At 34.9% G+C, this 24,385-nt stretch overlaps 1 protein-coding gene across 1 annotated transcript in view; it reads left to right on the plus strand.

Annotated features, from left to right (window-relative positions):
• ITGB8 (integrin subunit beta 8) overlaps positions 1 to 24,385 on the plus strand; it is a 92,075-nt gene that overhangs the window by 24,020 nt on the left and 43,670 nt on the right. The window contains exons 2-3 of the mRNA XM_065938594.1: positions 8,044 to 8,129; positions 19,970 to 20,141. Coding sequence (XP_065794666.1) covers positions 8,044 to 8,129; positions 19,970 to 20,141 — 258 coding nt within the window. The remainder of the gene's footprint in view (positions 1 to 8,043; positions 8,130 to 19,969; positions 20,142 to 24,385) is intronic.

The following is a 24,385-nucleotide window of genomic DNA, read 5'->3' on the forward strand; positions in this document are numbered from 1 at the left end:
TCTGCCTGCAATGCCTCATCACACATTTATTGAGTGTGTACCAGGTGCTAGGCTTACACACTGAGGAAAGAAAGAAAACAGATATAATCATCTGTTTTCTAGGAACTGACAGTCTAGTAGGTTTACTTTTCCAAGGTAAAGCAAAACATGAAAAATCAGTCTCTTTATGATAGATGATCTGTTTTTTTAATGCTATGCTTAGCATTTCTAAAAAAGTATTTACATTAATTCTACTCATTTTTCTCTTATTTTTTTATTGATATATAACTGACATATAATATTGTCATTTACTGATATACAACATAGTGATTTACAATTTTTAAATGTTATATTCCATTTATAGGTACTGTAAAATATTGGCTATATTCTCTATATGATACAATATATCCTTGTAGTTTTTTTTTAAAACATAATAATTTGTACTTCTTAATCCCCTAACTATATCTTGCTCCTTCCCCCCTTCTTTCTCCCCACTGGTAACTACTAGTTTTTTTTCTCTATATCTATGAGTCTGTTTCCTTTTGTTATATTCACTAGTTTGTTTTATTTTATATATTCCACATATAAATTATATCATACAGTATTTATGTTTCTCTGACTTATTTCACTTAGCATAATACTTTCAATTCATTCATGTTGTTGCAAATAGCAAAGTTTTACTCTTCTTTATGGTTGAGTAATATTCCATTACTCAGAATAATAAAAGATATAGAAGATGTGTTACATATAAACATATATGTATATAACATATATATTAAAATATACATAAATATATAAATGGAATATTTATACATATATATAGACTTCCCTAGTAGCTCAGTTGGTAAAGAATCTGCCTGCAGTGCAGGAGACTCAGGTTCAATCCTGGGGGCAGAAAAATCCCCTGGAGAAGGAAATGACAACCACTCCAGTATTATTGTCTGGAAGATCTCATGGACAGAAGAGCCTGGCGGGCTATACAGTCTATGGGCTGCAAAAGTTGGACACGACTTAGCAACTAAACCACCATATATATACATATATATCCCACATTTTCTACATCCATTCATCCATTGATGGACACTTAATTGCTTCCATATCTAGGCAACTGTAAATGATGCTGCTATGAATATCTTATTAATTTATCCTTTGAAACAGATGAAAAATTATCTTAGGCATTGTGTTCATCTACTAGTAAAAGGGCCTTTAAAAACAGTGACTTAAGTAAGATTGGTGTGAATTTTCCTCTTAATGTCAGAAACAGTTCTGAGAGACAACCCAGAAGGAGGGGATGACTCCACAGAGATGAGCAGCTTGGGCTCCTTTACTTTTGCAATCTTTACTATCTGTCTGTCTATCATGAGACAGACAGACTGTGGCTGTCATGAGAAAGGTTACCTCAAATCTGAAGATTGCTGCTGCTGCTCGGGACATCACATCCATGTTCTAGGCAGGAAGAAGGAAGACAGGCGTAACGCAAAAGGGGCCTTCCAGCTGAATCAACCCTCTTTTTTGAGGAACTCTGACAGAAGCCCCATTCAGCAACTTCTGCCTCCTCATCCTAGTCATCAGAACTAATCATATGACCACATAAGATAGGCTGGCAAAGGTGGTGATCCAGATCTTCTCAATGCCATATTCAGCAAAACTAGGATACTGTTAGTAAAGAACCAGGCAGGCAAATAGCTGTCCTCTGCCTGCTACTCTAATTATTTACTGCTATTTAGGGTACATCATTATAGGAGATACTGATGGCACCCCATCCAGACTCCTTTTATAGGCTAGCACACCATCCCCAGCTACTCTGAATCTTGACTGTTAATGCCTTCAAATGTCACCTTCTCAGAATTGGCTTCCACCGAAGTGACCCACATGTCTCAAAGATAAATGGGACTTTAATCCACCCTGTTCCCTTCCTATGCCCTCCAGGCTGCCTGCAACCAATGACTGGTATGAGGGTATAAAAGTCAGACCACCTTTGCCTCAAGGTGGAAAAACACTTTTGGTATCAATTTGCTATGACTTCTAGGTGGGATTAGGCTGAGATCAGACTTTGCACCAACATATTTGCTAAGCAAATGAGCAATTCAATTTTATATTATATATGTGAACTCTCAAGGAACCAATGAAGAAAAAGATAAATACCAAAGGCTATATTCCTTGCTCTCCCTCTTTTGAGATACTGCTTCAGGCACTAACTTCTTTGTAATATACTTCTAAGCTTTACCCAGCTTCCCTACCCAGATCCATCTTTTCCAAAGAGCTTCCGATATTTCCATCTTTTCTCTGTTGCCTCTTTACTTAATCCTTATTAAAATTTAACAGTGAAAAAAAAATAACCGTGACTTTGGTGGTTTTGTTTCCTCTGCCTGATTTTCTAAGGAAGAACCATAAATCACCTCCTCCCTCTCTATATTTTTTGAGGGGCCTTTAGTAAACAGTTCTCAATCAAAACTTTGAATAACCAGATATTTGCAAGTGATTAGAGCACAAATCTATTTCTTTGTTTTCATTTTTATATCAAATGATAGTACATTAAATTTCATGTACACGAGAGCTTTCAGTAATCAGGTAATATATTTCAAAAATATCTAACATTTACATGACTATGATATACATCTAGAACAAAGAAACTCTGAAGTTATATTCCAAACTTTATTTTGTGTGTGCTCAGTTTGCCTGGTTTTGATTGTTATCAAAAAAGAATACATATCCATTATAATATGATTTGTTTTTTATAAAGGAAGCAGTTTTATATAATTACCCAAGTTTAATTTAATTTGTACTGTAAATGCAATCAAGAAGAGGATACCGTCTGGAAAAAAATGCATTTCTGCATTTTTCACAAATTATTCTGTCTAGAAGTAACAGGAGAATCTAAAATGATTAATTCTAAATAACAAGTACAATAATCTTTATTAGTTTTCATTGTTAATTATTCCAGATAACTATGGACATCCTTTGAATTTTGTTGAAATTCTGTGGTCTAGACTTTAGAGCACAAAAATGTTTTCTAAACTTCCACTTAATCTGATCATTTGATTTGTGGAAAGATCTCAAGTTAAACACTGAAATTTCTACTGTCTTTAGGTTATTTTTTCCTGGTCCAACTTCTTCCTCTTTTTTACTTCTATAAATTAAACATTCTCAAAATAATATTAATAAACATATTGTTTAAAACAAAATACATAAATAAGTCTCATGAGCATGTAATTTCTTGATTTTTGTGTACTCTATCCTATTGATGATTACTATTTATTACACTTCATGACAGACAGTTAAGGAGGTTTTCTTCACATGTATCATAAACACTTAATTCTGGGAAATAATTCAAAAAGTATTCAGATTAAGTCAATGTTCACTTTGTAAAATTTGAACAAAATGAAGGTGTTCTAAGAGATTTTCAGAAATCCAATTAGAGTCATGCCAAATTGTATTGTAATAGATCGGACTGATGTGTGTCTATTTGACTAAATTGTTCGGTTTTTCTCTAGTTGTGGCAAGCAGGGGTCACTCTCCTGTTGCAGTGCACGGGCTTCTCCCCGAGGTGCTTGCTGGGGAGCACGGGCTCCCGGAGCCGAGGCACATGGGTCCAGCTGTCCTGAGGCGTGTGGAATCTTCCTGGGTCAGGGATTGAACCCATATCCTCTGCACTGGCAAGTGGGTTCTTAACCACTGGTCCACCAGGGGAGTCCAGGACTTTCATTTTAAAGAAAACCAGTTACATTTTAAACAAACTTAAAGACACACAATGCCTTCATTTTTTATTTTTTAAAAGCAGAACTAAGCATATATACACAGATGTATGTGTATCCATTAGTCACTTTGTGTCTGACTCTTTCCATGTGTTATAGCCCACCAGGCTCCTCTGTCCATGGAATTTTCTAGGCAAGAATACTGGAGTGGATTGCTGTTTCCTTCTCTGGGGATCTTCCTGACCCAGAGATTGAACCTGGTTCTCCTGCATTGCAGGCAGATTCTTTACCGCCTAAGCTATCAGGGAAACCCTACATAGATGTGTGTATGCACACATATAAATATATATGTATAAATATATACATCTGCATATATATATATACACATACACATATAACTTTACATATAACCCCTTTATTGAGTGCCTAATATACCCCAAGCACTATTCCCGGCATGCTTGTACTTGTGATGCATTTCATGTAAGTATTTTGATACAGGTAAAGTTAGCCCCATGTTACAGTGTATGAAATGGAGCTTCAGAGAATTTAGGTAACTAGCTTGAGGGCACATAGCTGCTAAATGGCAGTGCTATGGAAAATTGGTACTTTGCTCCCAGTAACCAATTAGCAATGCTACCTCATCACATCTGTTACCCCTAGGTGTAACATGATGAGAAAAAGTAAGACTTTCCACTCATGGTCATAGATCGAGGAATTTGACTTATTCAGAATGTATGCAATTACTGACAGTATGATGTTAAATCCTTTATTGATTTCTGTCATGGCAGCACACTTTCTAATAAAATAGGGTTTGTGAGGCACTTAGGCCTAAAACAAATGGACACAAAAAAGAGTTCTGAGGATATGTGGTTTATAATATTATTATTCTGTTTCCACTGGCGTAAGAATTTGATTAGAATCCATTAAAAATCCTTAATTGAAACACAGTGGTGGAACATAAAGAACAAAGTGATTAAAGCCACATAACTGGACAAATACCTGGATAAGTAGCCACCACTGCCATAGAGGAGGGACAAGAACCGCTCAAGCACATCCTCTAATGAGGTGTCAGCGCTGAAGGCTGCTAGGAGACTTTTGCTGGAAAGCAGCCTTCCTGTGATGCTGAATCAGGGATGGGAATAAACTGAGAAGATCTGGAGACTGATCACACACACACACACACTCTCCTAACACTTGGGTGTCTAATAGCCCACATAGTAGCATGACCGTTCAGTATAAACAACTGCTGACTAGTGTGATATTTTTATGTTAGGTATTAACTTACTTGTATACTTTAAAATTGAAAATGAAATCCTTAAAATATGCTTACCAAAGTGTATCTGACTCATCTTCTCTAAAGTCTAACCATGACACTCTCTAGCAGTAATATTTGACACTAGCCCCGTGGAGTTCAATTTATGGCCTTACTCCAGTTCTGCAGAACCAGAAGGCCCACCTCCTTTATATTCATATATGGGAACATTTTTCCTGTAGTTAAGTAGACTCTGGGAAATGTTAGCCTTGGAACCTAGGAAATATTAACAGAACCAAAGTCTCTATCTCTCTTGGTCATTATCCTTAGGTGACAAAGTTTGAAAACAGAAGTTGGGATTAGAACTTTTGAAACAAAACAGTCAGAAAGCAAAATTCAGAGACAACAGATGTTTGCTTATAAATTCATTGTTTACTACATGTGCTATAGAAGTAGGAGCCTGACTTGAACTTGAACTGGGTTAATTTAAGACAGAGTCAGACAGTTATTAGAAACAAAGACCAGAGTCAAAGAATCTGCAGTTTCCCTTCTAGGAGACTGTGGTCTTCACTGCCAGAGAAAAAGTCTCACCTATTCAATGAAAGGCATGGTCAAATCTGATCTGAAATAGGCTTAATTCTATCTTCCAGTTGGGTCAAGCTTCATTTCAGTTCAGTTGCTGAGTCGTGTCCTACTCTTTGCGACCCTATGGACTGCAGCACACCAGGCTTCCCTGTCCATCACCAGCACCCGAGTCTTACTCAAACTCATGTCCATCATGTCAGTGATGCCATCCAACCATCTCATCCTCTGTCATCTCCTTCTCCTCCTGCCTTCAATCTTTTCCACCATTAGGGTCTTTTCCAATGAATCAGTTCTTCACATCAGGTGGCCAAAGTACTAGAGTTTCAGCTTCAGCATCAGTCCTTCCAATGAATATTCAGGACTGATTTCCTTTAGGATGGACTGGTTGGATCTCCTTGCAGTCCAAGGGACTCTCAAGAGTCTTCTCCAACACCACAGTTCAAAAGCATCAATTTTTCAGTGCTCAGCTTTCTTTCTAGTCCAACTCTCTCATCCATACATGACTACTGGAAAAACCATAGCTTTGACTAGACAGACCTTTGTTGGTAAAGGAATGTCTCTGCTTTTTAATATGCTGTTTAGGTTGGTCATAGCTTTTCTTCCAAGGATCAAGCTTTTCTTCTAAGGCTCAAGCTTAAGAGTTGGTAAAGGTCAAGTTAGGTCTGCAAATGTGCTTGATTTATAAACCTAAACTGACTTCCATTCTGGGGACAAAACTAAAAAGGTCATTCCTTTCCTAAATACTTTGGAAATAAGCAGGCTTCACAGTTTTGGAGGATAAGCCAAATGGAAAGTTTTTAGGTTATGGAGTCTTCATAGTTGGAAACCACACTCATAGTAAAGAGAGTCCAAATATTAGTTATTTTTTTAGTCCCTGGAATTCTAGACTAGTAAAGAAAATTCTAGGCCAGTGCATCTAAATCAGGGAAGATGTTTTGGATAGTGTATTTTAAAAGCTGATGTAAAGTCAAGGAGAAAGAATGAAGGCGACATAGAGAGGGATAGTAGAACAATGAGATGCTAGGGGAAAATGTTTTTAGCTTAACTCATGGATGTCTGGGAAAATTCGGGAAAGAATGCGCACTACCACCTCAGGTTAGCACCTCTCTGCTATGTTTACTCTCCTGTATTCCTCTCTCCACTGCCAATGCCCATCCCATGCCACCTCCAAGTCAGAAGATTCCAGAATGTTGGAGCAAATTGAGAGAGAAGAAAAGAAGAAACCAATTAGATGGGAACAGCTAGAGATTTTGTAGGTTCTATCCACTTCCATGTGTGACTGGGCACACACAGTCTTTTTTCATGCCTATTACATGTTTGAAACAGAGATAAACACAAATGAGAAGAAACAAAATGAGATGGCAAAGAGACATGCTATGTATCACTGCCTCTGGGGAGCCATCGTTAAACTTTCCCACTTCTCCGACCCCTGCCCTCCCCTCTAAGCAAAGTGAGATGTTCCTCACTATATTCCCATAGCGCATTGGTGATATTTTGTTATGCCTATCACTCTGTATTTTATTGCTTGCTTATATGGTTTTAACCCCACCTAGATTGCAAACTACTTAGAACCAAGATATCTATGATATGTACTGCGTGTCTGAAGTAATGGGTAGAATATTGTGATTTCCCACATTTCATAGTAAAGGATGAAATATAGGAAGCATGTAACTGTTCCAATAAAACCTTATGATAAAATAATTTATGACTCACTCTTTATTACATTTTAGGTATTTAAGTTTATAGTGATGAGCCTCTTTTTAATGATCTGAGTAGTTAGTGGCTAGAAGGATAAAGGTAAACAGTATCCCAGTACAACTATGTTATTAACACATAATAGAAAAGTGTGGGTATCTATGCAAAAGTGAATTGGTCATGATATTAAAGTGGTTCAGTCACAGAAATTAAATTAGGTTAACTAAAACAACTCTTTCATTTTAGCCATTTTACCTCTAAAATGATGAATTATGCCATTTTATCTGATTCTGATATCCTTCAAGTCAAAACAATCAATATTAATGCAGTCAGAATTACCAAGTGAACTACTCTGTATGTCCATTAAGATTGTTTCACAGAAACTTCATTCACTATGACTCAACACATATTTACATGTTGAGATTGAGGTCTGTACATGATTATGTTTATAGGAAGAATTCTAAATCCAAAACCACCTCATTGGTTCAGATAATATGAACTATGGTGAAACTTTAGCACACTAAAAAATCTGGAGGATCCTCTACCATTGCAACAGAATTTCAGACCAAACCCCCAAGACTGATTAAAGTCATATTTTTATCACCTCCTTCTCCCTAATCTTATAAAGCTAGATAATTAACTACCTAGAAAATATGGCACATATTAATTGCAGTGATCAGGTTAACTCTTCTCAAAGAACTTATATATTTTTGTTGTCACATATTTATAACTATGGGTAAGCTTATTTCAGTTTTCAAAATACAGTTTGGTCTAGAATTGCACATACTTCCCAATGTGAGAGTAAACCATAATGCCTCATTTTATCCTCCATTACAGAAGACAATAGATGTGCATCTTCGAATGCAGTGTCCTGCACCAAGTGCCTTGCGCTGGGTCCGGAATGTGGATGGTGTGCTCAAGAGGTGTGCCTTTTTCCTTTCTTTCCCTTTTGGATCCTTCGTCTTTTCCTGAAAGAGACCTTGCTAGCATGATTTCATTGACCTAATACTCTGTGCCTTGAAGATGCATCAGGAAAAAAGAGAGAGATTGTTGAACATCAGGAACATGTTCTTTGGTTTTATGCTTGGAAACAGCATGTTTGGCTGACTATAAGTATAACCTTTTTATTAGGAAAATTATGGTAATTTTAAAATGAAGTGCAAACCATTTTATGTTTTCCATCTGTTCTATAGAGAGAATTGGCAAACACAGATAGTAACTTTTGATGGGTAATAGGCTTTGTGTGAAATTCTTGCTGCAGCTTGGGGCATTAGGTTATATATCCAAGTTGGATCGTTGTTTTGTGCTTGCTTATTAAAGAAAAGCAAGCTAATTTATTATTCCACCTCATTTGTTTTTATTTGAAATACTTGGAGATAAATGATTTGCTCCCTTTCATAACACTGAACATCAATTCATTGACTACTTATGGAAAATTTGATGCTTTTGTTTGACATATGACCCTATTCATGCAATATTGTGTACATTTAAATTCTGTGACATACAGAATAATCAGAAAATGTTTATTCTTCAAAATTAGTATTTTTGTAGTCAAATAAAGAGAAACATATCCCAATAGCAAACTTTTTAGGAAAACAATTAGTGTTTTCCTTCCTTGTTGGGCTCTAAAGTTGTTTTCAGTTATTTCTTTTGTTGGTAATTTTCAATCAAAACTACCTTATATATTAAGTTTCAATGAGGAAGCCATCTGCTAATTTGGGGTTTTTAATGAGATTTCCTAGGTAGCATACAATTATTTATGTAGTTCCTGGAAATTGAAACTAATAGACTTTTAATGGCCTTTTGCTTGGCGTGAAGAGAAATCTTTAGCTTTTGCAACCTCTTGATTTAGTTGAAAACACTGTACCTATCACTATCTTTACAATCTCTCCTGTTACTGCTTGCCCTTATGCATCCCCCAGGAGGAAACAGAAAAATGAAAAGTAGCAAAGGATGATGGTCAATACTTTCTTCTATGCAGCAAGTCAGAAAAAAGGCAGGGGAAGGGCTCATGAATAGGCACCATGTCTATAAGTAAGCAGTCCCCCTGCTGACAGCCTGAAAGCTTCCTGGATGTACCATGGGCTTTATCAGTCAGAAAAACAGATGCAACTCAAAACTAGGCACTGCTTTGCCAGAACTCATGGAGTCAAGCAATATAATAGGACAATTCCAGAGTTTCCAGGATCAATTTCATTCCTCCTATGATCCAAATGACCAGACAGAATTCACTCTTTTCTCTGAGCCTCCCTTTCCTCATCTCTACAGCCTAGAGCTTGGAGTTTACTTCCAGGTTTTCCTTGTCAGGTATGCTTGATATTCATTGATATGTTGATATTTCCTGACCCTTACCCAACATTCCATTAGATTTTCACTGCAGAACTAAAGAAGATCATTGCCCTGGAGAAGGAAATGGCAACCCACTCCAGTATTTTTGCCTGGAGAATTCCATGGACAGAGAAGCTTGGCAGGTTACAGTCGATGGGGTCGCAAAGAATCTGACACGACTGAGTACAAGGCACACGCTGAGTATACACAAAGAAAGATTATTGCAGTTGTGAAGACTGTGCCAACTTAACTTCAGTTCCTTAGAAATTCAGCGATTATAGTTTAGAGGAATTTTCAAAACATGGCTCAGAAACCCAGTTGTCAGCTAAGTGCAACATGCCAGCCATACAGAATCAGTCAGCTTCCAGAGAGCACCCTTCTCCATTTCACACCTCTACTGGCACGAAAAATTGGAAGAGTCACAATTATGGGAGCAGCAATGTCAGTCCTGGCACAGAGGAGGGATTTTGTATATTCAGAGGAGGAATAGGTGGTCAACTGGAAGGAGGTAAGCCAAGAAGGAAAGGTAGGGTGGCTTCCAGAGGTGTTTGCTGTTGGTCCAGTCTTCAGAAGGGGATCTCAGAAAATACCCATAAGTGACTTGGCTGTTCATGTCCCAAAATATTCTTCTATGTGGTACAAGGTAGCCTAATATTTGTGTTGAAAAACCAGGCTCTGAAATGAGATCAACTGGGATTCAAATCCCAGTTCCATCAGTTTCCAACTATGTATACTTGGCCATGTTAACCTACCCACTGTGAACCTCGGTTTTCCCTAATTCTAAAATGGAAATAATAATTGAAACTATAACAAGTGGTGGAGTTTAAATGAAACTGTATGTGGGAAGCATTTGGCACACAGGCATTGCTTAAGTTACTATAAGAGCTACAGTGAGACTCAAGCAATTCATTCAGACTTAAGAAAATTGCCTGAATTAAGAACATGTTAGAGGAAGCAACCTGTGTTAAGACTCAGTCACACTGAAAGATAAAACATTTGGTTTCCTTTGTTTGCTGGGTCAGTCTATTGTACTTTATTTTTGTTGGACTGTTTTGATTTTGCTTATATTCAGTCACAAGTGTGTATATTCAGTCACATGTGTATATTCAGTCACACTTTTTATTGTTGTCATAAATCTCAGCCTCTACATTGGGCTTTTGCAGTTCTATGCAGTTTTCCTTTTTTTTTTTCTTTCTTCTTCCTTTTTTTCCTTTTATTTTTTTATAATTTTAATTTCTCTAAACCTATTATATTTTTACTACATTTATTCCTTTCTTTGTCTTACCTACTGTACTTTTCCCCTTGCAGTTAATCTTTGATATATATAAATCTTCATCCACCTCTATTTAACTTTGCATATCTATTCTTTCTTTCTTTCCTTCCTCTCAACTTATTTGTTAGTTTTGTTCTCATTGCTTTATTTCCCACTTGGCACCTTGCTTTAGTTTTATTTTCCAGTTTGTATTTTAGTTTTGTTCTTAACTGGAAAATATAATTTTTTATTTCCTATGTTTACTGAATCAACCTACTGTACTTTATTTTGTTGAACGGTTTTTACTTTGCTTATGGGTGTGTATATATATATATGTGTATATTCCATTATTTTAATTTTTATTTGCCTGATTTCATAACTGCAATTTATCTGGGGTTCAACTTTGGTTTTTCAGTTTTGGGTATTTGTTTTAATCTCACTTAATCCCATAACAAACCACTTGTGGAATCTTAGTTCCTGACCAGAAATCAAGCTGAGCCTTTGAAGTGGGAGCACTGACTCCAAGACCCTAGACTACCAGAGAACTAACTCTAGGGAGTATGAAATAGTGAGAACTCACACAGAGGAAACCACTTAAATAAAGAATGGGTGTCACCCAACCACCAGTAGCGCACTGTGCAGGACGCCTCATCTGAACAACAAACAAAACAAAAATACAAACCCAGTCATCAGCAGACAGGAGTACACCTCACTCAGCCTTGCCCATCAGAGGAAAAAGAAACAAAACTCAGCACAAATCTCACCCTATATGAAGCTTACGCAAACCACTGGACCAACCTTAAGAGGACAGAAACCAAAAGGAAGAACGAATTCAACCTTGAAGCCTGGGAAAAAAGAGACCTCAAACACAATTAGTTAAAAAAAAAATGAAAAGGGAGAGAAATACCACACAATTGAAGGAACAAATTAGAAACACAGAAGTCCAAATAAATAAAGAGGAAACAGGCAAATTACTTGAAAAAGAATTCAGAATAATGAGAGTAAAGGTGATCAAAAACCTTGAAAACAAAATGGAGAAAATGCAAGACTCAATTAACAAAGACCTAGAAGAATTAAAGAATAAACACATAGAGACAAACAACACAATTACTGAAATTAAAAATACTCTAGAAAGAATCAATAGCAGACTGTCTGAAGCAGAAGAACAAGTTAGTGAGCTGGAAGATAAAATGGTGGAAATAACTTCTGAAGAGCATAATAAAGTAAAAAGAATGAAAAGAACTAAGGACTGGTTCAGAGACCTCTGGGACAATATCAAATGCACCAACATTTGAATTATAGGGGTCCAGAAGAAGAGGAGAAAAAGAAAGGGAATGAGAAAATTTTTTGAAGAGATTATAGTTGAAAATTTCCCCAACATGGAGAAGGAAATAGTCAATCAAATCCAAGAGGCACAAAGAGTCCCATACAGGTTAAACCCAAGGAGAAACACACCAAGACACATATTAATCAAACTAACAAAGACTAAACACAAAGAAAGAATATTAAAAGCAGCAAGGGAATAGCAACAAGTAACATACAAGGGAAACACTATATGCTTAGCAGCTGATCTTTCCGCAGAAACTCTGCAGGCCAGAAGGGAATGACAGGATATATTTAAAGTACTGAAAGGGAAAAATCTACAACCAAGATTACTGTACCTGGCAAGGATCTCATTCAAAATTGATGGAGAAATAAAAAGCTTTTCAGACAAGCAAAATTAAGAGAATTCAGTACCACCAAACTAGCTTTACAACAAATGTTAAAGGGACTTATATAGTCAAGAAATACAACAGAAGAAAAAAGATCTACAAAACCAATCCCAAACAATTAAGAAAATGGCAAATAGGAACATATATATATATATATATATATATATATATATATATATATATATAAAATTACCTTAAATGTAAATGGATTAAATGCTCCAACCAAAATACACAGCCTGGCTGTATGGATATAAAAATAAGACCTATATATATGCCATCTACAGGAAACCCACTTCAGACCTCAAGACACATATAGACTGAAAGTGAGAGGATGGAAAAATATATTCCATGCAAATGGGAAGCAAAAGAAATCTGGGGTAGCAATCCTATCAGACAAAATATACCTTAAAATAAAGAAGATTACAAGAGATAAGGAAAGACACCACATAATGATCAATGGATCAATCCAAGAGGAAGACATACCAATTGTAAATACCTATGCACCAAAAATAGAAGCACCTCAATACATAAGACAAACACTAATAGACATAAAAGAAGAAAATGACAGCAACATAATAAAGGTAGACTTTAACACCTCACTCACACCAATGGACATATCAGCAAAACAGAAAACTAATAAGGGAACCCAAGTCTTAAATGATACATTAGATAAGATGGTTCTTACTGATATCTTCAGGACATTTCATCCAAATGCAAAAGAATACACTTCTTCTCAAGTACACATGGAACATTCTCCAGGATAGGCCACATCTTGGGTCAGAAATCAAACCTCAGTAAATTTAAGAAAACTAAAATCATATCAAGCAACTTCTCTGACCACAACACTGTGAGACTAGATATCAATTATAAGAAAAGTCTGTAAGAAACACAAACACATGGTGATTGAACAACACATTTCTAAATAACCAACAGGTTACTGAAGAAAGCAAAAGGTAAATAAAAAAAAAAATTCTAGAAACAAATGACAATGAAAACACAACTCAAAACCTATGGGTTGCAGCAAAAGCAGTTCTTTGAAAGGGAAGTTTATAGCAATACAATCCTATTTCAAGAAACAAGAAAAACATGGAATAGACAACCTAACTTTACACCTAAAACAACTGAAAAAAGAAGAACAAAACCCCCGCAAAATCAGTAGAAGGAAAGAAGTAATAAAATCCGAGCAGAAATAAATGAAAACAAAATGAAAGAAACAATGGTAAAGATTAATAAAACTAAAAGCTGGTTCTTTGAGAAGATAAATAAAATTGACAAACCTTGAGCCAGACGCATCAAGATAAAAAGAAAGAGGAATCAAATCAACAAAATTAGAAATAAAAAAGGAGAGGTTACAACAGACAATGCAGATACACAAAGGAATATAAGAGGCTATTATGAGCAACTATATGGCAATAAAATGGATAACCTGGAAGAAATGGACAGATACTTAGAAAAGTTCAATCTTCCAAGACTAAACCAGAAGGAAAGAGAAATTATGAACAAACCAATTACAAGCACTGAAATTGAAGCTGTGATTAAAAAATCCTCAACAAAATCTTAGCAAACAGAATTCAGCTTCATCAAAAAGCTCATATACCATGATCAATTTGGGTTTATTCCAGGAATGCAAGGATTCTTCAATATATTAAAATCAATCAATGTGATACACCATATTAACAAATTGAAAGATTAAAACCATATGATCATCTCAATAGATGCAGAAAAAGCCTTTGACAAAATTCAACACCTATTTATCATTAAAACTCTTAAAAAAATGGGCATAGAAGAAACATACCTTGACATAGTAAAGGCCATATATGATAAGCCTACAGCAAACATTATTCTCAATGGTGGAAAACTGAAGGCATTCCCCCTAAGATCAGGAACAAGACAAGGGTGTCCACTTTTACCACTGTTATTCAACATTGCTCTGGAAGTCAAGCTTCAGCAATCAGAGAAGAAAAATAAATAAAAGGAATCCAAATCAGAAAAGAAGAAGTAAAGCTCTCACTGTTTGCAGATGACATGATACCTTACATAGAAAACTCTAAAGATAGGATCAGAAAATTACTAGAGCTAATCAGTGAATTTAGCAAAGCTGCAGGATACAAAATCAATACACAGAAATCACTTGCATTTCTATATACTAGCAATGTAAAATCAGAAAGAGCAATTAGGGAATCAATCCCTTTTACCATTGCAACAAAAAGAATTATATATCTAGGAAAAAAACCTACCTAAGGAGACAAGAGAACTGCACAAAGAAAATTATTAGACACTAATGAAAGAAATCAAAGATGACATAAACACATGGAGAGATATTCCATGTTCCTGGCTAGGAAGAATCAATTCTGTAAAAATGACTATATTACCAAATGCAATCTACAGATTCAGTGCGATTCCTATCAAATTACCAATGGCATTTTTCACAGAACTAGAACAAAAAATTTCACAATTCAGCTGGAAACACAAAAGACCCCTGATAGCCAAAGCAGTCTTGAGAAAGAAGAATGGAGCTGGAGGAATCAACCTTCCTGACTTCAGTCTATACTACAAAGCTACAGTCATCAAGACAGTATGGTACTAGCACAAAAACAGAAATATAGACCAATGGAGCAAGATAGAATGCCCAAGAAATAAACCCATGCACCTATGGGTGCCTTATTTTTGACAAAGGAGGCAAGAATATACAATGGGGCAAAGACAACCTCTTCAATAAGTGGTGCTGGGAAAACTGGACAGCTACATGTAAAAGAATGAAATTAGAACACTTCCTAACACCATACACAAAGATAAAATGGATTAAAGACCTAAACATAAGATAAGAAACTATAAAACTCTTAGAGGAAAAATAGGCAGAACACTTGATGACATAAACCAAAGCAAGATCCTCTATTACCCACCTCCTAGAATAACGGAAATAAAAACCAAAGTAAACAAGTGGGACCTGATTAAACTTAAAAGCTTTTACACAGCAAAGGAAACTATAAGCAAGGTGAAAAGACAACCCTCAGAATGGGAGAAAATAACAGCAATGAAACAACTGACAAAGGATTAATTTCCAAAATGTACAAGCAGCTTTTAGAACTCAATACCAGAAAAACAAACAACCCAATCAAAAAGTGGGAAAAAGATCCAAAAAGACATTTCTCCAAAGAAGACATACAGATGTCTAACAAACACATTAAAAGATGTTCAACATTGCTCATTATTAGAAATGCAAATCAAAACCACAATGAGACATCACCTCACACCAGTCAGAATGGCCATCATAAAAAAGTCTACAAACAATAAATGCTGGAGAGGGTGTGGAGAAAAGGGAACACTCTTGCACTGTTGGTGGGAATGTAAACTGGTACAGCCAGTATGGAAGACAGTATGGAGATTCCTTAAAAAACTAGGAATAAACCACCATATGGCCCAGAAGTCCCATTCCTAGGCATATACCCTTAGGAAACCAAAATTGTAAAAGACACATGTATCCCATTGTTCATTGCAGCACTACTTACAATAACTAGAACATAAAAGCAACCTAGATGAATGGATAAAGAAGTTGTGGTACACATACACAATGGAATATTATTCGGCCATAAAAAGAATGCATTTGAGCCAGTTCTGATGAGGTGGATGAACCTAGAACCTATTATGCAGAGTGAAGTAAGTCAGAAAGAGAAAGATAAATTTCATATTATAAAGGATATATGTGGAACCTAGAAAAATGGTACTGAAGAATTTATTTACAGGGAGCGATGGAGAAACAGACATAGAGAATAGACTTATGGACATGGGGATAGGGGAGGAGAGGGGGAGACGTATGTAAGGAAAGAGTAACATGGAAACTTACATTACCATGTGTAAAATAGATAGCCAACAGGAATTTGTTGTGTGGCTCAGGAAACTCAAACAGGGGCTCTGTATCAACCTAGAGGGGTGGGATGGGGAGGGAGATGGGAGGGAGGTTCAAGAGGGAGTGATATATGTATGCCTATGGCTGATTCATGTTGAGGTTTGACAGAAAACAACAAAAGTCTGTAAAGCAACTATTCTTCAATAAATAAATAAATTAATTACCAAAAAAAAAGTCACTGGCCATATCATTAACAGAAGGAACTATCCACTCCCCACACGCTGACCTGATATCACTGACAGGAAAAATGCTATGGTTATTTTTGAGAGATCACCCACCATTTAGGCACATATGCAACTGATGATTTTTTTAGCCAGCAAGGGTAGAGAGACAAGAAAGGAAGATTCACTTTTTTTTCTCTGCTCATGACAGAAAAGATAAGTGAAAATAACTTAAGCCTGGTTTTTATAATTCTCAAAGCTAGACAAAAGTAAAAGTTCACTAGAAAATTTACAGAGTATAATCAATTTGTCTGCATTCTTGTGTAGCATGTTAATCTGTGATTTTATATATTTGACTTCTCTTTCTCTCCATGTTACATAAAAGTAACTGGGAAATAACTTAGGACAGACAAGAGTGTATTAATATTATCTAGTTCAATGTTTCATATTCCTTTTAACATATGTGAAAAACTTGAGATATCTATGTGGGGAAAAAGAGACAAACATACGTGAAAGTTTTAAAGGCTTCTCTTCCTCTTCTGCCTGATGTGTCAGACACAGGTTGTGACTGCATAGTCAGAAGTTTTCAAATCAGCCTTGGAACATGATTAAACTAAAATATAATACTGGGCTGGCCAAAAAGTTCACTTGGGCTTTTCATGTCAGCTTACTGACAAACTCGAACAAACTTTTTGGCCAGCCCAATACAAAGAGCTTTCACTGTTAAAACGGAAAATGATAGAATCTTTTCATTTCTATGCAGATTTCCATGCTTGGAGCATAGAAAAGGCTCAGAAATGAGTACAAGAAAAACCTTTTCCTATTTATATCTCCATATTATTACATTAAAGGGATGAAAGTAACAACTGATGAAAAGTCAACTAGGGGAATAACTTCAACCTGGGTGTTTCATCCTCCAGTAGGTTTTAGATGCAGACAGTTGGGAGGATGATTTTGCTTGAGTATTTCTTGTTAAAAAAAAAGTAAAATCTAAGAATTAGAAGACATTAAAATGACTCAAAACACCAAAAGTTAAAAGGGTGTGGTTTCAAATTCTTTTCTTTTATACAAAGTGGAAAGTAGGCCACAGTGGGTAGGGGCAACATTCCATTCTTTGTTTTGATGCCACGATCTTTTCTTCCCTTTTCAAATCTAACTGTCAAATTGGCAACGTACTTCTAACTTAGTTTTTATAGTAAAGTAAAAACAGCCATGCTGATTCAGACACTGCAAAACAGTTGAGACTTTTTTGCCTATTTCAGCAAAATGATTTGACATTTAAAGGTCAAATGATATAGCTTGATGTATAGTTGCAATGAATTAACCACATTCCCTTCTTTTTCATTCTATATATAAAAATCACAAAATTCTGGCTGAAAAGAAAAATATGAGTTATTTGTACCTTATTTACTTTTCTAATTTGAAGTCCTGCAGTTTTTACTTTTGTAAAACACATGTGGCCTTTGGTCTGTGGCCTGTCATGGGAGGCATGAATGAGCATACATGTACCAAGCCCTATATGCCCTCAGTATTCCCCAAGCTCTAAGGACTGATGAGATCCCCTCATCTAGCCCCATAAATCTAGCAGTATATGCCACTTTTCTTTGAGTAGCTCCAAGTTGTTTAAGAACTAAATCTTACATTTTGTACCCCTAAGGTTTATCAACAGATAGGATAAATTTGGAAATGAGAAAAGAAGGCTTTAAACATTTTAAATTCCAGGCTAAAATCTAGGTTTGTGGCCATCAGCAAGGCAATTTTTTTTATTCCCTTGAAGTCATTCACCAATGACACCTGGAGATCTTGACTAAAAAGAACATATTCTTTCTTGTCTTTTAATTATATTTATAACTGTGCACCACACTCTAATTCACGATCAGTACTGTGAAGGGTAACATACTAAACATTTTTGTGCCACATACTGTCTCTGTTGTGCATCCTTCTTTTTTATTGTTTTACAGCATTTAAAAAATGCAAAAAGTATTTTTTAACTCTCAAGCCATACATCAACAAGCTATGGTTGTGTTTGTCTCACTGTCTCTAGTTTTCCAACCCTTGTTCTAAATTGAGAGAAGAATTAAATTAAATTATATGAATGTTTTTATACTGCCTACCTCCATTCCATCTAATTCTTCATCAGTGCTAGGGATTTTTGAACTCATAATTAGTGATCTCACATTCAAGTAATATTAAACTTGATAATCTCCTTTCTCCATAACACTATGACATTCTTTGCTTCCTCTAAATTTAATGCCTATGATAATTACATTAACTCACTTAATGGCTGAATTCTCTGATGGTCTGCTGACTTAAACAGGGACTCTATCCATCTTGTTCTGTTCTGCATCCTCAGTACCTAACAAAACTACTGTCCCTGAGTTAGTATTCAATCAATACTCTTTTGATTAAATGAGTAACTGATTGGAAATGCAATTTTTTGAATCAGTTGAACTAGAGAAGGAATGACTGAATGCCAGATCAAAATAACCACTTCCAGGAAGGTCACTAAGCAAATATTCAGCTAATACATAAGCAAATATCCCAAATAATTCAAGCCAACATTATATATAGTAAACTATATTTCTGTACTTTTCAATACATTTCCTGGTCTTAGGGAGAAAAACAAGTTACATGAAAAATAAAAATATTAAATTTTTCTCAGTCAAGATAAATTTTAAGCCTGCTCAACTAATTCCAAGTTTATTGGATGGCTATGGAATTAGCATGAACTAACCAATGCTAAATTATAATGAAAGTTCAAGATTCAGGTGCAAAATCAGGAGAATCTGAGCTGCAATTTTATATCTCCCAGACTCACTGTAGCATCTTCCTTGGTTTACTGAATTACTTACATGCTATTATGTGTATAAGAAGGGAGGCAATTTTCAGCCCAAGAAATATAGATTTCCAGTTCATTATTTTATGAATTTTGGTACCTAATTAGGCATGTGATTTCTGAGGACTTGCTCCCACATTCCAAACATAATAGAATATAGTAAACATACCAGTTGGGTTCTTTGAGAATTAAACCTTACATGCAGAACCACAGTGAATGGTCTATTTTGCCTAAATTTTCTTTTGGAGCAGTATTTCCAAAGTAAAATATTTAGAAAGAATTAAATTGGTATAATTTTACAGTGATCAGTTAATGATATTTAAAGTAGTTGGTTTAAATCTCCTTTTTAATATTCATTTTTTCTTTCAAAATAAGATTCAGAAATTAGACTTACTTAAGTCAGATTTGCCAGTATTCTTATTGGAAACATGCAGCTATTCTTAATAGTCATATAATTTGTACAATATTGGAAGATGTTTTCTTGGTAGTACCCATTATGTGGTCTTCTTTGGTTATAATTGGGATGATATGCACTAAAACATCAGTGATTTTCTTTCTTTTAAACAGGACTTCATTTCAGGTGGATCAAAGAATGAACGTTGTGACATTGTTTCCAATTTAATACACAAAGGCTGCTCCATTGATTTAATAGAATACCCTTCTGTGCATGTAAAACCAAGTGAAAATGAAATTAATACCCAGGTGACACCAGGAGAAGTGCTGATCCAGCTGCATCAAGGTATGGTTATTTCCAAATAAATCAATGTTTATTCTTAAGTTAGAATTATGTCTAGCCTTTGTTGCTGTACGTGTGCTCAGTCCTGTCTGAGTCTTTGCAACCCCATGGACTGTAGCCCACCAGGCTCCTCTGTCCATCCAGGCAAGAATACTGGAGTGGGTTGCCATTTCCTTCACCAAAAGATCTTCCTGACCAAGGGATCAAACTCATATCTCCTGTGTCTCATGCATTGGCAGGCAGATTCTTTACCACTGAGTCACCTGGGAAGCCCCTATCCAGCCTTATTTGTTCATATTTAACATTTTACGACAGGCAGTATTGTTACTGTATAAATAACAATGGGCTCAGAATCAAGAAATCAGAATTCTAGTCTTTCTTGTGCCTATAGCTAGCTAGCTGTGTGGCCTCGGACATTCTCTGCAAACCTGACCATGCTATATTATAATTATGTGTTTCCAGTCTTGATCACATTATACTATAATTGTGTTCCTAGGACACTGCCAGCTCTGTATAAGAAGAAGAACATGTTTTATTCCATTCTGTTTTTCCAATGCCTATCAGAGTGCTGGCATGTAGTAAGCATTCCATAAGTGTTTGCTGAATTTGTTAGTTGATTAATTGGTAAGAGATGTGAATTAGTCTTAGAGCCTTTGTGATAAGCTTTCAAAAACAAAACTATAATTCATAATTATCATAATTAACTTGAGCTGCTTTAGTCCCTGAGAGTAAGGCATACTCTTCCTCCTATACTTCTACTTTTCCTTCCATACATTTATATTCCACACTTTGGCATATGTAGTAGGCCACTGGAAATTATTCATTTTCTTTAGTGCCAGAGAATCTCAACGAACAAACTGCATATGGCAAGATAAGTTCAAGTACAAAGATATGCATCACTAAATTAAGATACATTTAGTTTTAAGTGGTATGCAGTTGCCTTCAAGCCTTCATTATTTCATTTTGGGTGGCCTTGTCCTATTACTAAATTTTTGAATAACCATTATCGACAAATGCCCTGCCAATTCCAAGCTATTTTTCTCTAATCTTTGATTACCAGAATAACAAAGTCCATTTCTTTCTTGGCCCTAGGCATACTCTCAACTTCAAATTAAAACTGTGCACGTCACCATATCAAACAATTATACAGGCTAGTATGGACATAAATGAATGTCAGCTGCAAAGGGATACACAAAAATGAAAGTAACTAGGTTGGTATTATGACACTTGCCACCTTCTATTGCTTCCATAACGAAATACCATATAGTAAGTAGCTTAAACAATAGAAATCTATTTTCTCACAGTTCTAGGACCTAGAAAGTCTGCCATCAAGGCACTGCCAGATTCAGTTTCTGAAGGGGCAGAGAGTGACAGATAGAAAAGGAGCTCTCTGTTGTATCTACATATAAGTGCAATGATTCCCTCACGAAGACCCGACCCTCAGAACATCATCTAAACTTAATCAACTCCCAAAGGCTCCATCTCCAAACATTACCATATTGTGAGTTAGGGCTTTAATATATAAATTGGGGGAGGGGACAAAACAGTCCATAGTCCTTGATATATAAAATAATATTTTCTGAGTTCATGAAATAGTTTTATAAATTAATTTTATTTTATACAAAAAAAACTGAACTCTAAAAAGTGAAACTTTTTATAGGCCAACATCTCTGAACACCTTGCAATAAAATTTGAAACCAATATAAGATGATTAACACATATTAAATAATGGAGAAACCAAGGAAAGCTTCTCCTAAATAAATTCTATCTCCAAGAATAAATAAAAATTCTAGTCATAGACAATTTAATAATAATGATAATAACACAGCACACATCAGAACATAATGGGATGTGTTCAAAGTTGCTCTCAGGAAAACTCAGCACTTTAAATGCTCTTATCATTGAAAAAGAATGAAGCATACAGATAAAGATATAGGAACAACAAAAACAAAGTAACTGTAAGGAAAACAAGAGGAAGAAATTAATTAGTTAAGAAAAAAACAAAATGAAATAAGAAATAGAAATTAAAAAGGAAATGAATGTATAAATCTAATAGCTAAATTGTTGGCAAAGCCAATTAGAAAAAGAAGACCCAAAGCAAATGACCTAATTATACAGACTATGACCAGAGGAAAAAATATTGGGGGAAAAACTTCGAAATATTAAAAATGATAAAATATATTAAAAATGGTAAAATGTATAAATTATGATAAAAATAATTTCCTAGGAGAATACAGATGACTAAAATTGACTCAAGAAGTAGAACCCTAAGAAATCTAATAAAGATACAAGAAGTTAAGAAAATTCTAAAAGAAAGTCTCCCTAAAAACATTAGGTCTAAATATTTTCATGGGAAATACACTTTAATGTTCACCTAAACATTCAAGGAACACATTATCCCTAGGCTACATAAATTCTCCCATGGTTTTTTGAGAAGGCATAGAAGCTACTCAATTTTTACAAGTTATCATAACTTTAGGATCAAATCCCTAATAACATTTTAAAGAATCAAATTAAACTTCATATTATAATAAGAGCAATGTCACCATACAAGTAGATTTAACCTACAGCAGTTGCTTATCCTAAAATCAATGTATTTTTTATTATCTTGGTTTGCCAAAAGAAGAAAAATATATATTGTTATCTCAAGATGCCAGAAATCATACAATTAAATTTAGTGTCCATTTCTGCCCAAATGAAATTTGAAGAATACTTTGTTAATACATATTAAAATCCTTCTCAAAGTTTTATATAAAAGCAATAAGACAAGGAAACCAAATACAAGTGATAAACATATTGAAAAGATAAAGTGAAATTAATTTTATATGTCTACACAGAAATCCAAGCAAATCAAACAAAACTAATACTATAGTTAAAAGGCTGTGAAAGGAAAATTTTTAGATATTCAAAAATCAATGAATTTCCTATGTAATATTAAATGTAATCTAAAAGAGAGCATTTCAAAGCAGCAACCTAAAATGTAAACTGTCTGACAATAAACTTTCTAAAAAATATGTACAGTCCATTGTGCTACCTAAAATCCAGTATGAATAAATGCAGAAGAATTCTATGTTTCTGAAAAGGAAAATAATATTATAACAACTACAGTTCTATACATATATATATATATATATTCTAGTAATATAACAAAATCTAAGTGAATCAATAAATGTAAGACAATCCCAATGAAACTTGAATGCACTTTGTTGGAACAAATATTCAATGATACTCATTATACACGTATGTATCTATATCTGTCTGTCTCTCCATGTGTATATAACAACCTATTTATTTAGGATACATTTCTTTTTTTCTTTTTTTTTTTTTTTTTTAGGATACATTTCTAGTCATAGATTTACTAGGTTATATATATTATTAGATTATTCACAAGAAAAATTAATATCCAGTTAAGCTTTCCAGAATCAACTTTGCCTATTTCTCATTCTTTTTAATCTCTTCAGTTTGCTAAGTATAACTAGTCCATTAGCCATTTTCTTTTGTTTTGTTCCTAGTACTAGAAAGCTTGAACCTTTTCCTTAAGTTTATTAACTCTCTTTACCTCTCTATTTTGTGTGTGATTTGCCCCATTCATACAAATTTGCTTATTTTTCTCACCACATGTTAATTTTCAACAGCTTACAGATGAGGCTTATCATATATTATTTGCCTCTAAAAATATGACTAATAGCCTTTTCAAATGTCTTGCTCTTTTTTTAAATACTTAAGATTTGAAAATTACAAGGTGCATTTTTTCTACTTGTATGTTACAGTTAAATTTACACACCTTAATGAATTTAGTTTGTTCTCTTTTGTAGACATAATGGTGGCTGAATCCACCTGAAACTATAAAATAATAGTTCAAAACTTGAGAAATTGTTTCAGTGCTGTAGATAAGCAATGGCAGTGGTGGTAACAATGCAGGAGAAAAATGGCCAGACTTGAGAGATAATGTGGAGGTTTTGTCCCCAGAGATTGGTGAAATCATTATGGGGCTTGATTTTAGTCAATATTAATGAATTTGTGTATGAAAATACTATAATTGTCTAGTGTGTATAAGTTATCCTTCCTATAGCTGTGAAAAACTATATTTTTATAATCTGCATATATAGCAAATAATTATTAAAATAGGTTTAATAAATTCATCCAAAAATGCACTGTGGCATCAAAGACATGCCAGCTTTGGGGCATAATATATAAAGCTGTATCTGGAATTTTACCAATTCCATATATATATACATAAACCTCAT

The sequence above is a fragment of the Muntiacus reevesi genome, chromosome 6, assembly GCF_963930625.1.
Source record: "Muntiacus reevesi chromosome 6, mMunRee1.1, whole genome shotgun sequence".
In the NCBI taxonomy this organism is placed as follows: domain Eukaryota; kingdom Metazoa; phylum Chordata; class Mammalia; order Artiodactyla; family Cervidae; genus Muntiacus; species Muntiacus reevesi.